This window comes from Empidonax traillii, unplaced genomic scaffold (genome assembly GCF_003031625.1).
Source record: "Empidonax traillii isolate 1590-97213 ecotype Southwest subspecies unplaced genomic scaffold, ASM303162v1 scaffold352:size1026972, whole genome shotgun sequence".
Lineage (NCBI taxonomy): Eukaryota > Metazoa > Chordata > Aves > Passeriformes > Tyrannidae > Empidonax > Empidonax traillii.
Window position 1 is genome coordinate 210,714 of NW_020955545.1, and position 17,576 is coordinate 228,289.

General features: G+C 37.4%; 1 protein-coding gene across 17 annotated transcripts in view; it reads right to left on the reverse strand.

Moving 5' to 3' along the window:
- The window catches only part of DLGAP2 (DLG associated protein 2), a 457,096-nt gene that overhangs the window by 39,970 nt on the left and 399,550 nt on the right, over positions 1–17,576 (reverse strand). For all 17 annotated transcript variants that reach the window (XM_027892460.1, XM_027892444.1, XM_027892443.1 and 14 more), the window contains 2 exons: positions 16,634–16,781; positions 12,913–13,132 (listed from right to left, as the gene is read on the reverse strand). In XM_027892460.1, the coding sequence (XP_027748261.1) occupies positions 12,913–13,132; positions 16,634–16,781 (368 nt within the window). The remainder of the gene's footprint in view (positions 1–12,912; positions 13,133–16,633; positions 16,782–17,576) is intronic.

Consider the following 17,576-nt stretch of genomic DNA (forward strand, 5'->3'; position numbering starts at 1 on the left):
ACAACATGGTTCTGTGCTGCTTCATAGTGGACCAGATTAAACAATGATGCAAACCAGGTATAAATTGTTCAGGAGAAATGAGCAAGTATCAATGCAGCATAACATGTATTAATTTGTTACCCATCAAGAAAAAGTGTAAAATGTCAAACTGGTTTCGTAAGGATTGACATCTTAAGTGCCAGATGACCCACACATATACAAGATTGTCTATCAGTGCTGAATTTGACACACAAGTGGCTACAAATGACCTGTTCTGTAAATTACATTCATTCTGCTTATGTGCTGTGTGATGCCAGCCAGGCAGCACCAGTCAGAGCCAGAGTGTCAGGCATTATGGCAATACCACAAAGTAGCCAGGAAGACAATCCCAGCACTGGAGAACTGGCAGTTCGGTAGTTTGGACATACACAATAATTCATAAGTAACAGGATTTTAAAAAATTTAACTGATATAGCTGGAAGTAGAATATCCCTCTTAATCTACACTGCATTTGTCTAAACTTGCTTAAGGTTATTGTTGATATAACCATAGAAATAAGTCAGTTACTCTGCCCCGTATTTCAGTGCCAACACAGTTTGGACTAGAAAAAGAATTACTAAAATAATTCTATTTAGATATAACTTCGGGTTAGCAAGAGATATTCACAGACAGAAAGAGGGATGGGATATATTTGATGAAATAGCAGTGGCTGTAGGTTACATTCAGAACACCTTTCAAAAGGCAGCCTTTTAATAAATCACTGCTGTTGGTCTATTTGCAAGATGGAATCACCTGAGGGGATTTTACAAATCAATATGACCATTAACCACTTAGTCAAAATAACATTATTTAGGCTGAGATCGCAAAGTTAACTGGATGATGAATTTACATGAAAGCACTATCAATTAAAGGAAATGGTTGTCCCTTATGACACATGGCAGGAGTAAACTGAATTTTCTATTTTGTAAGGAGGCTTATTCAGAAAGAGGATAATTACTCTGCAGGGAGTGTGGAGCTGCCCTGGGGGCACAGCTCCCAGGGGCATGTTGCTGCAGGCAGACAGGGCTTCTCTGAAGAACCCCAGCATCACGAGAAGCACAATGGCACTAGATCTTCTGCTTTGCACAGGGAAGGCGAATGCCAGTGCTTCAGAAGAGGAAAAGGAGACCTTCTCATAATAAAAGGCCATGATCAAATCTAACTCTATCAAAAGAGTACTCAGTTATTGGGATAGTCTTTTGACCTTGGTGTATACTGTTCTAGCCAAAGGTTTTGAAAGTCCCAGCTAACATCACTGTCCTTGAAACGTCCTGAAATCTCTTCACTGTGCTCCATCATGGTCATTACAACCTCTGAGTTACTCTTAAAATAAAAATGGGTGCATAACAGTTACTTCTCAAAACAAAGAATGATGAACATTAAAAGACCATTAAGAAATCAAAAGTGACTTAGCTTTGACATGTGTAGCCTCTGGTATTTAATTAAGAAAAAGTATCTATTAGAATGAAGGGGAAAACCTTAAGGTAAATCAGTCTGGATCCAAGCCTTCCATTTTCAGTGTGGACCATTAGTGGCTACCTCAAAGACCTACACTGGTGATTGGGGTCTACTTTCCCTTTTCAATGCTGGAGCAGTTTGTGCTCAGACTGCACACTAAAAAAGCATGATTTGCTCCATTACCTGACCCTAGGCATTGCTAACTGAATGCAAATTCAAGTCCTTCAGAGTACTTCTCAAACACACCTTGCATTTAGTCGAAACGTTGGCTGTGTATGAGTGTAGGGCAGGTGAGGGAAATGTCACATACAGTCCAGGGTTCTCCAGCCCTTTGCTTCTCCCTGGATAGGTTGATACCTTTGCTTGATGCTCTGGTAGTGTAAGATCCTGTAATTTCTGAGGGCTTTCCATGTTCAAGAGTTTCTCCCTTTATAAAGTAACTGGGAGCAGGGTTTTGTTTTTTTTATTTGTAAGGATATTCAAACCTTGCAAAAGTAGTCATTAAAACTTACCAATGTCATACTGTGCTTGAAATTCAAGAGATAATTTTGGTTTTAATTAAGATAATTCTTCTAATTGAATTTTGAATAATTTTTCCCTCTAACACAATCAGAGAGATACTTTAGTTATTAACCTATCTTCCTGCTTCTTCCCTTTTCTCATTCAACCCTTCACAACGAATCCTAGTCAGTAAAGCAACCAGACAGTTTCACAGTAGAAAGTCATGAGCTTGGATATCTGTGCAAAGACCCTGTTTCTTCCTTATCAGATTAGGCAACAAGCAACAGTGATATATTCACAGTGAAATTTTTATGAGATATTTTCTTGGAAAGACTGTTTATACCCAGATGAGTTTTACCAGCACAGTTTATATGATGGGCTGCATTTTATTAAAACCACATAACCCAAAGCATTGTCTGGGTAGTAGGCACTTATAACCTTTTCTCCTGTTGGATCATTTTACATGTCTTATGATTATGTAAACTTGGAAATTTGTTATACCCTAAATCAGAAGTTAATTGGTGGTCTCATGTTGCCATAGTCCATGGGGGCAAAATGCTGCATTTATCCTGTGCCAGTATTTTAAGTAAGGTCTTTTAGTAACAGTGAATTACATCATACCTTCAAGACAGTTTTTGAGAACTATACATGGGAATCCATCTTACCTCACATTAGTCACTGAAAAAAACCCAGTCATCCCAGGCTAAGTTAGTTGTCTGATGTCTTTTAGAATTACTGTGAGAAAAATAAGCAATTCTGGGGGCAATTCTCGCCCATCTTAGATGCTTATTTTATCAGGAAATGAATCATCCTATGCTCTTCTCTGTCAGCCATAAAAAGAATAAAGGACAACCAGCTCAGATCAGGACATCTAATTTTGAAAGTCCCTGGAAGTGTTCAAGTCCCTCACCATCCCTGGAAGTATTCAAGAAACAGCTGGGCCTGGCACTTGATGATATGATTTAGTTGACATGGTGGTGTTCAATCAAAGGTTGGGGTTCAGTGACCTTGGGGATCTTATCCGACCCTAACAAGTCTTTAGTTCTATGAAATGCCTAAAGAGGTGAGATAAACTCCAGACAAAAGCTCTGTCCCTGTGACAGAACAGGTCTGCACTGGGACATAATCACTCCAGTCTTCTGTTCCCTGTGTTCATTGAAAAGGTGGGAGCTTCCTCTCCCCTGCTCCACATTCCCTGTGAGCTGGCTGGCAAAGCAAACCTGAGTGGAATTTGCCTGCATTAATGACTGAAACCTAATTTTCTGCTCCTTGATGCTTTCTGCTGAAGCTACCACATAGCAGCCAGTACTAGGTTGGCCCAAGGTACCTTTGTAGCTTCACAGAGGTATAAAAAGCCACTCTTCTGTATTTCTGTAGTTTTTAAAGTAGTTGCACAGTTTTAGGCACTGGAATAGACCATGCTGTTAGATGAAGATGTTGATACTGAAGTCAGTGGAATCAGCCCAATTCACACCAGCTCAGGAGAGGGGCCATTATATTAACATATGGTTTACAGAGACAAGAATTATGCTTCTTATACAAAACTTTTTAGAAGAGTTTTTTCAAAATAGCATATCACTGAAACACTGCTGTCAAACAAATTCCATATAAAAACTATTTTTTAAATGGCATCTGATTTTGATATCTCTCTGCTAAACAGAATCTATGTAGCACTTGTAAAAAAAGACTGAAGCCATTAGTATGACGCGTAACCTCAATTAGAATTTACTGGGGTGAAACAAAATTATTTTTTAACGGAAAAGTTGTTTTTGGTTTGTTTTGCTTTTTAATAAGAATAAATCTGTGCATGTATCAGGTTAGTCTCAATATTCAGAGTAGATCCCCTTAGGCTTAAGTTCAATCTGATTAAGTATATCTATCTGATTTTGTACAGGAAACTAACAATTAAGTGGAAATGTGACCACTAAATTTGGAAAAAGCTGGAGCCTAAGCACACAGAACAGTCTCTCAGGAGAAGAAACATATAATAGGAATTACTGTAACCAAGTTATTCAGTGTGCAAGATGTTACCTCCTTATTGAGGAAACTTAGGTCTGTAGGCAGCTCCATGTTACATAAATGATAAAATCTGTTTTGACAGTGTAATTAATGTTAGTCTCAAAACAGAAATGCAAATCAAACAAGACATCAAGATCAGAAACTGTAGGCCTTTGCCAAAATTAAAGGAGATGTGGGCAACACAAGCCTCATAGATTGCTAATGGACTGGTTACAAAGGGTTCTATTTTAGATCAGTTAATTAGCAAGAAATTATAGCCTAACCAGCATCCTGTAGATGGCACAGCAAAGTGCTGACAGCTGTATTGCTCTTCTAAACAGTTCCTATGTGCCTCTAAAATACTGCATGAAAAAACACCATCTTAGTTTTTCAGTTGCAGGAAGGAAAAATGTTCCTTTAACTATATTTAATTTTCAGAATGCGTGTGCAGCTTTTCAGGAATACAGATTGCATTTGTCACATCACCAAACCAGTAGGAGACAAAGAGAAAAAAAGAGTTCCACAAACTAAAAATCATTCTTGTTGTGCTACTCTTTTTACACTGAAATAAAATAGAAAATTTGAAAATGGTTTTCAGTAGAATTTCCTCTTGAACTCCCACATACCCTTCTCATTCAATTCAATAATTTCCATCAGCCTCCTAAACTCCATCATGAACATATTATGTAGGCTTATAATTGGTTTTGGTTTTATATTTTCCATTTTCTTTCTTACAGTAACTATGTGTAGCTTGTGATTTTATTTAACTTACAGTCAGGAATTCTAAGCTGAATAGGATGAGAAAAACAATTTGCTCATTTACCCTCAAGGAAATTTTGCATTATTTTAACACTACATTATCATAATAATCTGACATTAAAGAACTTAAGTGATTACAAAATATTTTAACTAGTGATAATTCAGTACCTTTAAATAATTAATTTGATCCACAGAGAGCTACAAATCTGGACACAATCTCAGAGTGCACATTTTTGTCAAATCAAATATTCATTTTACCCAAGAAGCTGACAGAGTTGGTATCAGTGTCAAAGCCAGTGCTAAGAAAGCTACTTGCAAGCTCCCACCCCTGTACTTAGGTGAAGAAAACGATGCTGCTGGGTTTTGATCTCTCAGCTCTCTAAGTCAGAGCATGGCTGTCTCAGTTATCCTCGTTTCCAGTGGGACCAGAATTTAATCTTTGTTTTCATCCTATAATGCAATTTCAATAGGTTTGACTTTTGCCTCAGATTTATGGAAGTTAGCTAGCTATACAATGCTATCATTGTAGACTATTTTTATAGGCAACAGAGGATGTCCAGAGGATCACTTCTTTTGTAATAGCTAGCAGTTCTAAAGGAGATATATATTCATTGGTTAAAATAGGATAATAATGTGGCTCCCTTTGACAGCTACATTTTAGATATATGCATCATGTATCATTCATGAGACGAATTTTTAATTGGGGGAAGAAGACATAGCATGAAAATATATGTATTTTTCTGGACACAAGAATATCCCCAAAGGTAAAGAAATGCATATAAAAATCATGACGCATTGATATGTCCTTGATATTGTGTTTTCAGTCTCTGAAAGCCAAGTGATAGGTTAGTCTCTTCAAACTCAGTGTCTTCCCTAACCCTGGATGCCCTCTAGTTGCCCTTGAGGAGTAGTAGTGAGCTGCTTGGATTGCTCTGGTATTTATGGTTTCCAGTGTGTATATTTTAATGGATTATAAACTGAGACTGAACCTTGGTCTTACAGTGAGTACCAACTTTGTTGGCAAGTATCAAGCTGCTATTAGGTGACCATAGGACACCACAAGTAGGTTGGGGTTTGTTGATGTTCAGAATGATGCAATTCTCTTTTAGGTCTTGTGTGGATGTCTTAAACATCTCCAGTGGTACCAGCCAATTGTCTTTGAACTAATCAGAGTTTGTTGCCATGGAAACTGAGACAACTAGATTGCACAAAAGCTTCTATGTTTAGTTGCCTTGATCTGGAGGCAAACCCCACACCATTCAACTAACCCGTCTAGTCAAAGGCTAATTCTGTCTGGTTTAGGAATGTCACCAGCATCTTTATTTTCTCTGATCCTCTGGAAAAAAGTATTTCAAGTACATTTTAAGTATCAGGTCTATCGATTGCCTTTCTAGGGTAGACCTCAGTCTGAATAAATTTCCTGACACAGAAATGTATCAAATGATGCTTGTATACCCAGCACAGCAAGCACTGCAGTTCCAGGGCACCTATAATTTATTATGGCTCCTGACATATATGCTTGCAACAAAAAACCAGGATTGAATACATGCAGAGCTTCTGAGAAGGTTATTTTCATTCATGGAAGAACCCAGAAGGAGAAGCTCTAGCAGGAGAGAGGTCCTGCCTTCTTTTTCACTACAAGGAAGCATGATGATGCTTCCAGGCTCTTCTACCCTATAAGCTTCCCCCAGCTTCACAGACCCACCAGAGGACAAATCCCTTTGACAACCTCAGGCTAAATAGCTGGACTGAGATTTACATCTGCCACTGTTAGCTTCCACCTTGTCAGGAAGGCTTCAAACACTGAGCAGTGAATCACCTTCCTTGCATGTTTTTTTTCTTATAAATAATTATTTTTTTTCCATATAATACCATACAGAAAATAAAGCTGAGAAAACTCCATGAACAGAACAGCTTTGAAGCCAAATTCTGACAGGGGAGGGACTATGGATATCCTTTTTAATAAAGAAAGAACCAGCTGTCTGGCAAATCCAATGAGTTACGGACAAATTATGTCAAGCACAGAACAGCAGGAGCAAAGGAAAAACACTCATTATACATTTTTTAAACTAACCATAGATGGAAGTCAGTGGCTTCATTTTTTATCTTTGTGTCTGAAGATAATCTGTACCAGGGAGAATGAAAATTATGAAAAGCTCCTGGCTACTGCTCCAACTGTTTTCATGCTTCATCAGCCTGAAGAGGCCATGCAGCCCCAATTAGCACAGTCTTAATCCATCTCAGGGAATCCCAGGCTTATGAACAGTTGTGATGGCCCCTAGCCATCCTCTGTTGAACTCCTTGGACCAAAGTGTTTGTGTCACCTTCATCCCAGTGACTCCCTGGGCCATTTCTACCATGTAGAGCTGCGCTTGAACAGCAGTGTCAGCATAGCAGCAGAACTCCAACATGTTTAAAAGAATTAGAAACTAATTATGCCCCCCAGACACACCCAGAGCCATGAAAACGATGTGGAACATCCCAGTGTAGGACGGGGCTTATCGTTTGTCAGTATATGATTTATTCTCACAGTATAGGCACATAAGTTGGCACAGCATCAAAATATTAACTCAGGATGCCCAAGTGCTCAGAGATATATGGTGTGTTTCCTGCAGAGAGTTCGAGTGTCAGATAATTCCATGGGGTCCCAATAGTAACTGAACAAAGTCAACAGGAAAATTATAGTTGAGAACAGAGCCTTCTATATCTTATGTGGACTCAAGGCTTTGTGGTTTTAAACATACCTGTTGTGGATTCCACTGCTAGCTATTACTTAGCAATGGACACCAGAAAACCTCTATAAGACTCAGCATTTATTTCTATAGAGAGAACAGAAGTTGTGGAGATGTTACTTCATGCATACATATTCCTCCATTTTGCTGGATTTTCCTAGTCATAGTGCACTGGATTAAGAACATCCAAACAGCCACCTGGATGAAGTATATCATACTTGAGGAAATAAAAGAAAATCATACATTTATTTTTCATAAACAATTTTCCTTTTAGGAACTGAAGAAATTTTTTCTCAATTTTTATATTTAGACAGATTTATAAAATTCCCTCTGAGCTTTCTCTTCTCCAGGGTGAGCAGTCCCCACCCTCTTATGCTTTCCTCATGGGAGGGGTGTCATATGTAGTAGCACCATGACTTTTGCCTGCCTTTGGTATCTTCATTTCTTGGGGATAAAAAACAAACAAACAAACAAACAAACAAAACCAAAAAAAAAAAAAAACTAAAAAAAGAATAACTACTATCATTACTGTTCAGATAGCAACTAGTGAATCAGGCCTTTTAGGGTCTGCAGGGGCAGCTGTGCTATGGAGCAGTACAATTTCTCTGTGACATATCAAATTCTCATGCCTTTACGTTTGTAAGTACTTGACCATGCAATCTATTTACTGGCAATGAGAGTTTTGTGGCTAAATATCAAACATGTGCTGTAAAAATTCACCCTACGTAGCCCTTTCTTTGAAAAATGGAAAGCTGAAAATAGCTTTAAGTCAGGAGAAGGGAAACCTGCAATTCCTCAGGCATCCTGAGTAATTGTATGAGCTCTAATTGAAAACTCTCTCATTCAATGTGACCTTGTTTGAATTAATTGGTTTTGGAATTAGTGCTCAATAGTTCAGTAAATGTGGAATTCTCTAAGTTTGCTCATTGCCAAGCAGAGTCCAACCGACTGAGAAAAGTGGCCAAAAGACAGTTTCTTGCTTCTTATCTCCCTCAGTGAACTCTTTAGCAAGCATGAGCTTAGTTGAGCTACCTACCATGAATCAGAAAAAAGGGGGTGCACGCACAACTGATAGAATCCTTACAGCTGGAAAACATCTGACAGATTTTCGTTATGCTACATTTTCTAGAGAAAAAAAAACTGTAATACTGGCCATTTAAGGCTAGTAACTATGTTCCCTGAATTTAGCAGTGCTTCATGCTAAGTTTCTCTCAAGATTAGCTGGAAATCTTGAAGTGGGAGAAGTGACCTTGGACACTTAACATAGGACAGAAATCCAGGATACCTTTATGTACCCTGGCCCTGTTCCCACTGTGCTGAAGTTCACAGGTACTTGTATTTTTTTGTCATTAATCCATTCATCAAAAACCACTGCTGTAGCCAAAAAAAAAAATTGGATTAGAGGAAAATGTGAAGTAGGTTTAAGAAACTGAAAATGATTCTATCTTGAGCACTATCAGTGTTCCTCTCAATAAAGGTGAAAGTTTTTCATACAATGTATAAAAATGCCATCAGGAGAAAATATGTGTGCCTCCCACATCCGAACAGACGATAATTTGCTTTTCAAGTTAGCCAAAGGTACAAATACTGAGTAACTCTCTTTGTCAGAGAAGGGATATGTTCACCTGCTTCACAAGAGACCATCCTAACTGCTGCCTCTGGTACCACTGCAATTGAGAAAGTATTTCTGCATTCATGGTAAAACCAAACTAAAAAACTTATGAGGAAACATCCTGAAATATTCTATAACACGGAGTGAGTAATATAAAGGACTCTCTCTACATATAGAACTTGTAACAAAAGTAAGCTGATCTTCTCATACAAACAGGAAACAATGGAGAGTGGTAATATCTTCCAGATGTCCTCATTGGTTGTTTTCATAGTATAGTCCATTGTTGTAGCAGGGTATTTGAATTACTTTTCAGTAAGAGAACCCAGGTTTTGCAGGTGGGATAATGTGCTACTGCAGCACTGCTCCCAGCCTACTGCACTCTGTTTCTCAGCAGGACTACGCAGCCAGAGCTCACTGCAGGCTGAACTGGTGGTGACACAGATCCAATACCTCAGGCAGCTCGTGCACCTTCCCACAGCACTCTGCCACGCTCCCCAGGTGTTACTGGGAAGGAGCTTGGCAAGTTGACAGCGCAGTGAATATATGCACAGACATGCTTAGACAATAGGGAACCAAGATTACCTGGGAAAGTGACCCATTTTTTATGAACTCTTCCTGAAAAGTGAAGCACTGCTTGTAGGAGAAGCAGAGCTGTAAGGCAGTAGCACTTTGGATGACTACTGCACTCTGTGACTTTCCATTCAGGAAATTACATGTTGTCTGTGATGGAGGGACGAGGTGGGAGGCAGCAGCAGCTGGAGCTGTATTTTCTCAGCTGTGCATCTGACAGCTGCTGCTGGATACAGTTCAGAGACAGAAAGCATATGCTGTCACTCAGGGCTTTTAATATCAAGAATTTTTTACTGGGTTCATTATCTCTTCACAAAATGAAACGTGATGGCTAGAAATGCCCTAACCACAATGAAACATGAGTCTCAGCAAGGGTTACACAAAGCCAGGTCTAGTTTTCCCTGTGCCAGCACTGTGGCTGCTTCCTTTGCACCGTCGCTTTTCTTATTCATTTACACCTGGGGCAACAAGGAGTGCCCTATGCCCTGTTACACAGTGGCCTTCAGAGGTGGAGAAGACCAGTTCCACAAATAATTAAACTATGTGGATCTGTTCAAAAGTTATGTGTTCTTCATTACTACAGATATTAGCAATGAACCACTGGGCCTTTCTCTGTGAAGCTGAATACAGTTAATAACAGCTACATACTGGTAGCTCTTTTTCCATCTATTAGAAAACCCTGTTAGCAGAGTCCATTAATAATGTCCCACATAATATTCATTACAGTTGCAACCTTTCTACCTTCTGAAAGCTGTTAATGCATCTAGCAATATTTTAGGAGACTGCATGCTGCAAATATATGCTCTATACTTTTGTAATTGAATTCATAGATCAAATACTATGCTTTTTATTTTAGGTTTACATTTTTAATTACATAAATTAATTTTGAGCTAAGTCTGTGTGTTATGATTTAACTGCTTCACAACAATGATAAGAGGCAGTCATGACCTATATCACTAAATTTTGCACGTAATAATTAAATTGAAAAGCCTGTTAATTTTCTAAGAAATTACTTTAGTTTCTTTGCCAAGAAGAGTTTGCTACATCAGAAGCAAAAAAGGAATTAATGTAATGTAATTTTGCTAAGAATTCAAAAGATTAAATTGGAACTGAAGGCTGATGTGAAACTCTAACCTTTCTGACATTTATTTGAATGAAGCCCATATAAATGCCACATATCTGCCAACACCATTTTCACTTTTCAGGCAACTGTTTCTTTTACCATTTTCAGAGAGGGATGGAGAAGTAAGACATTTTTTGAATTATAGCAATGATAGGAAATGAAGTATCTCCCTTCAAACTCAGAAGGGTCAAAGAGAGAAAAATGGAAGAATTACCCTTAGAGTTTTAAAAATAAGAACTTATTTGGCAACTGAAATTTCTGATTAAAAGTGAATCAACTAATCCTTACTCTTTTGTAAAACTGAAAATTATTTCTAATTTGAATATTTCCCTTATATAGAAGGTGAGGAAAAACTTGCTTAGTGGTACAGAGATGATATATTGAATACAGAAGCACAATCAGAACTGTATATAGTCCACAAGCCTGGAAACACTTTTGGATCAGGAAAACACCTCAAATAATCTTTTTTCTCCAGAATGTCAATATCACCTCACCACAACAAAGGAGAGTAATTACATATGTGGGCAAGGAAATGTATCTGATAAATCATTTCTGAGATGAGGGAGAAGCTACGTGCAAAATGAAGGTTAAAGTTTTCAAAACCACAGCATTTAACCAGCAGCCTGCTGATCAATATAAAAGTATGAAAACACTGTGATGCAAATATACGTACTACCTAATCCTACACTTTCTCAAACATACTCTCTTATTCAGCTTTGTCATTCCAGAGTAAATAAAATAAATTCCTTTCAGTGAGAATTTTGGGCTTATCTAGTATGTAAACTCAAGACAGGCTAGGTTAAAACCAATCCACTTGTATTGGTAATTCTGAAAGTAATTCTGAAACTACTCCAGTTCAGTACCCGAAGTCAGACACCAAAATAAGTGTCTATTAGTGTCTTTTGCCATGGAAGGTGTCTTTATAATGATCACACAGTGTACTATATGATAAAGATGAAAATTAGTCACCGGGGTAGCAATAAAATCTCACTTTGTATCGAGATAGCATTTCTATTAATCAAAGGACAGAAACATCCCTAGAGGGGGCACTGTAGGCCACAATTTCTAGTTTTACACGAAGTTATATATAGCAATTTAAATACTATGCTTAAGATAAAATAACATTTTATGCTACTTCTGGAATGCAAATGTATGTTATTCAACTGCAGCTCACTTCCTTTCTAAGCTCCCACTGTTCTGTTATACAACAGATGTGTCAAACAAATAATTTTAAAAGTATTTTTATATTTTTATGTGATACATTTTGAGCTCATTTTTACCTTTTGTAGATGGGTAGCCTGCACTGCAATTTAATAGCATGTGGAAAGGACAGTATTAATTAGGAACTGACATTAACATATTTGGAAATATAAAAGTGAATTTGCATCACTTAACAAAGAATACATATTTCCTATAGATTTCATTTTAATTATTTAACTGCTCTCTATGCAATCTTTTCTCTACCAATACATCCTAATATTCTAAAATGAATAAAGTTACCATCTTTGCTAAGCAACTATTAGGAGAAAAGAAGTTGCCAAAAGAATCTTAAAAGATCTTAACAGTCTTATAACAAGAACGCAAATTATTACTGATGAGTAATGGCAGATGTGTGAAACTTGCCATAATGTTTACAATTCACTGTATTGATACAACTGGTTACACCTTGACTAAGAGCAATTAATTCCCTTTTAAATTAATTGCCTTCAAGTGTTTAGACCAAATATTTTTAATCTCGCTTCTCTTTTTCTCTTGATGCTTTAAAGACCTAAATTAAACTTACTGCAACTAATCTTATTTAGAAGATCGACTACTTGATAGATAAACCACAGACATGTCTAACCATATCTAAATTATACCATTTGCACTTGTATTTTTATATTTGCACCTAGACAACTGTATGTACAGGGAATGGAAGTCAAAAACCCCAGTTCATTATATCATGCATGCAGGATTCTTCCCCGAAAGTGCTTATTCCAAGATGTAGCCACAATGATACAGTATTACAGTCTTAAGAGAACTGGTATCAAACACTATCACTTCACAGGGAAATTGTTTACAGTGTCAAACAACCTCTTAGAAAACAAGATTACATATTCTTACATGCAGAACAGGGAAAAAGTCAGTGTAGACTTGCTTACCTGTGGTTGACCTGATAGTTGAGGTGATGTTGGAGGATGTCAGCGCAGGTATACATTCATCATCTTGGGAATAGCCTGCCTGAATGGCACGCAAGTAACTGTGGCTTCTTGTTCGGAAACATCCAGGGAGGTCAAGGGCATCCATTGCCTGAGCTTCAACTTCACTAAACACTGATTCACACACCGATTCAAACTGCCCATTAACCTCTGCTTCACTCATCTGAATAAACAACAACAATGCATTTGATTTTTGACTTGCTTTTTTGTGATCATCACGGCCTCAACATCTCAAATGGACACCTGTACATTGATGAAGAACTGTTTTAGCAAATAGTTAAAACTTAGTAATCCCTTCTGATCACATTCACATTGTTTAATGTAAATCAGCTGTTTACATGTATATATTAAGTGTATCACACATGCACACACATGCCATACATTAATTTTACATTTAATATATTTTGGCATAGCCAGAGGATTGTAAATACATGATTTAATGGTAGCCAACAAGAATACTCTGTGCTGATAAAAATCTATGATCTGCCAGGACAGGAGAACCAAACCTAAATATGCTGATATTAGCCTCAAAAGATGAAGGTCAATTGCTTGGGCTCCTCACTTGTCAGCAAAGTTACTACTCCTGTGGACATTTAGCCTGTGTGGCCGGTTATCTTCCTCTCACATAAAGGGACTCAAGGAAGTATCTCATTCTTGAAGACGTATAAAAGTTCAGAGGAGGTGATGCTTCTGAAAGGTTTGAGAAATATTGCATCTACAACTGTGTCCAGTGAAGCATGTGAAAGAATAACCATTGTCTGAAACCGAATGAAAAGTGGTCAGATGAGAAAGTACTGCTTGGACCACTTTTAGCTGAGAAGGGCCCTAAACCAAACTCACTCCCTGGTTAAGTGGGTTAGCCATTCAATTACAATGGAAAAACCTTTCTTTCAGCAGCATTATTTAAAGTCTGATACTTCTGCCACCAAGCATGCTGAGGAATCCTGCCTGTCAGAGCATCCCAGCAGAGCCTGCCTGCACCCTTAACAGGCCCATCCCTTGGGGTATTACAGCAGCAGCCCCCACCGCTTGGGCAGCACGCAGCACGCTCCACCTGCTGACCCTGCCTTGCGGGTTGGGCATGATGCAACACTGTACATTTTTAGGCAATTTTCATAATAAACAGAGCTCATACAGGCTGGCCAAGCTTATGGAACCTTTCAGTAGGGAACTGTGTGTTGCAGTTCTGAGGATTAGTGCCTAAATTCTGCCTACAGCATTTTTACCAGGTTCACTGAAGTCAGTCCTAACTACTTGTAAATGTATCTGAATGATTCAATATTATGTTTATCCAAAATCAGATAGGAAGTTAACACTGGACAGACAAATGCATGACTTTCCAAAAATTTTTTTTTTCTAAAGAGAGTGCTAAAAATCAGAATCAGTATGAATAATTTTACAAGTTAAATTTATAGCATCAGTAAATGGCACATCCAGCTGATATTAATTTTCCTATACAGCTGCTAAGTGCTCCTAGTGCTTTATTCATTATGGTAAGAGAGTCAGTTTAGGATTTTAGTTAAGTAAATGGAAATTTTAAACAGAAGTTCTGATCATTATGAATAACTGATATTTTAATTTTGAGTTAGATGTTTTGGCTACTAAAACTCTTCTGAAAGGAATTACATTAACCTTCATAAAATTGGCTTTTATTAAAGGTAAGTAGACTAATGTAATCTCAAAAAGATTTTAAAAATCTTACTCTGAACTATTTTTCAATATTGTTGATAAGGAAATCTATGATAATTTAGTCCATAAACACTGTAAGTCTTAACCACTTCTTTCAAACTAAGGTCATTGGGAATATAAAAATAAAAGGGTTTAAACTTAAATTAAAAATATAAACCATATCACTCAGCATCTTTCCTGACTCTTTCCTTTGTCAGGAGTGAAAAAGGAAGGATCTCACAACAAAATTATATAAAAATAAACTGCTATTATATATATGGGACAATAATATGATGGTGACATGGAAAAAGAACAGGAAACAGCAAAGGTTCAGAACTTGATATTTAATACATTTGCTTTGTGTAATATCTAATAAATGCATATATTACTGGTCTGGAAACACTGAACTATGAGGTAGGGAGTATGTGGCTGACAAAAAATTGCATAGGTTAGTGAAAACTGAAAAAGTAAGGAGCTATATCCAGCAGGTTTAGTTAACCTGTCCAATTGAACAAACTACCTGCAAATGAAATCTTTTGTGGGTGTCTTCTAGGTAATGCACATTGAAATGAAGAATTTTAACCAGTGGTGAAACCAATGAGTAATTATGGACAGCTCAGTGAACATCTCTGTGCACAGACATGTTCAAAGAGGCAGAATAGTTCTATATGATAACATTGTTAGGTGACAGCCAATAGCACTTGCTTTGAATGCAGGATCTAATCATTATGAAACTTTCTCAAAACCAGAGTGTAATAAAAATAGAAAATAACCAAACCAGCATGATAAAAACCAAGGCATGAGAATGATGAGGACAGGTTTCAAAAAGGAGTTATAAAAAGTAATAAAAGGCTTGGAAAATGGCTGTTTCTAATTCCAATGTGTCTTGTGCAAGATTATACTTAGAATTACCCCGTATAAATTATGGAATTTGACTGAAGGGCATTAGTCACATGACTAGTCCCTCCCAGCTCTCTACAGTCAGTGGATCCTGACAGGCATTTCCAGAGGGTTCTCTGCCCACTCTAGATGTGAGTTGTCCAGGGAGAAACTCTTTCACTCCATTAACTACAGAGAAAGCTTTAGTTGTTGCCTCAGTTAAAAGCCTCAAGTTAGACGAGTGCATCTAGGCCTGAATAGCCACGCAATAAAAACTGAATATGAATGAATATTAAATTGCTTCAAAAAGATGTCTCTTTTAACATAAATATTGTGCATGTATACCCTTAGGTGGCTCACTAAATGGTCAAAGGAAACTTAATAACATATCTGAGAAGAGGGAAGGGCCCACCTGTCATGAAACAATACAGGGAAGAAATGTCAGGACCAATAAACATTAGAAACATTGGGAATTTTATGTAAAGCCCTCTGCTAAACAAAACATGCACATACTTCCTAAGGCTGCTTGCACTTCAGGTCTGATTCAGATCTCACTATAAAGGAAGTTAATACTAAGTAACTGACATAAAACCAGTAGGGGAAAAAAATTTATCTTTTCAGAACCCATACATAGAATAGTTGATGGAACTTATTCTTCCACTCAAAAAGAGTGGGGATTGAGTTTAGAGATGAATCACTGCTCCATTGGAGTATAATTTTTTTCAACCTATATTTTAATCTGGTAATCCACATTTACTGAAAACAGAATAGGTATTTTCAGAGGATAAGTACCATAGGAGTGTGCTCCTCATTCTCAGTCTGAATCTTCTTAACATTGAAATATTTAAGATAGACTGAAAATTACACACCTAGTATTTATATTTTTTACAAAAAATAAATGTAAAATATTATGGGTGGTAGTATCCTTTTGTTTCTAGTATTTAGCATTTTTCTTGAAATTTTGAGTTACATTCCTTAGAACGGAATTACTTTGACAATGCACATCTTCAACTTGATATAAATTTAAAAAAAAAAAAAAATGCCAAACCCATCCACTAGTATCAACTCTCACGTCTGCAGTTAACCTATAAAAAAAGTTATAAGAAGAATTTCCCACCTGACTAACACAGCTGGCCTGACTGAGCGTGCTCACTGCTCTCATATAGCTCTGATTCCTTGAGCGAAACTTTGGGGAATTGTAGTTTGCAGAGGGATCCAGGTTGTGACCCCCAGGCACGTCACTTGCAGTTTGAAGGTAGCTCTGACTACAAAGGAAAGAGGAAGAAAAAAGGAAAGGGTGTAAAACTACAGATGGAATCAATTAGGACACTAAAGACAGTAATTTGTATGACTCACAATCCCATTCCCCAGGGTCCAAATCTTACTCTAAATAAAGCATCACAGATCTGTTGTAGTCAAACGCCTTAGCACAAGCAGAGAATCTGTCTGTGGTTCTGCTACCACGAAAATATGAAATTTTAAGTCTTTGCTGTATTTAAACATCATCAATCCTCCTGGCTATTAATATTGAACTTTACTAAAAGACAATGTCTAGGTCAACAGGAACAAGAACCAGAGCAAAAGCACAAAGCAAAGTAACTAAAAATCTTTCTTCATAGATAAAATCTGTTACTTGTCATCTGGTTTTCATCAGGGTGTTAGGCATCAAGAGATCTTTTATCTTCAAAGGACTGATAGAGTTTTACAAAAGATTAAAATATCCCATGTTCAACTAAAAAAAAAAAAAATTTATAAGGTAGTCAGACCAAGTGAACAAAACTCTAAAAACTGTTTTCTGATAACACATCTCCTCCACACTTTGGAGGACTGGGACTTGAAACCACACTGAGTACCTTTCAGTACGCTTTCACACCATGGGTATGCTCGCCTTCATGTTTTGCTTTAAGTATATTGATTACCTATCATTCCAGGAAAATAAATAAACCTAAGAAAAGTGCAATATTTTGCTTTGAATAAAAAAACCCTAAAGTCACAAACGTTCACAAGGGTTCACAGAACTCTGTAAACCTGATTTTAGAAGTCATGTAACACTTTTCTCT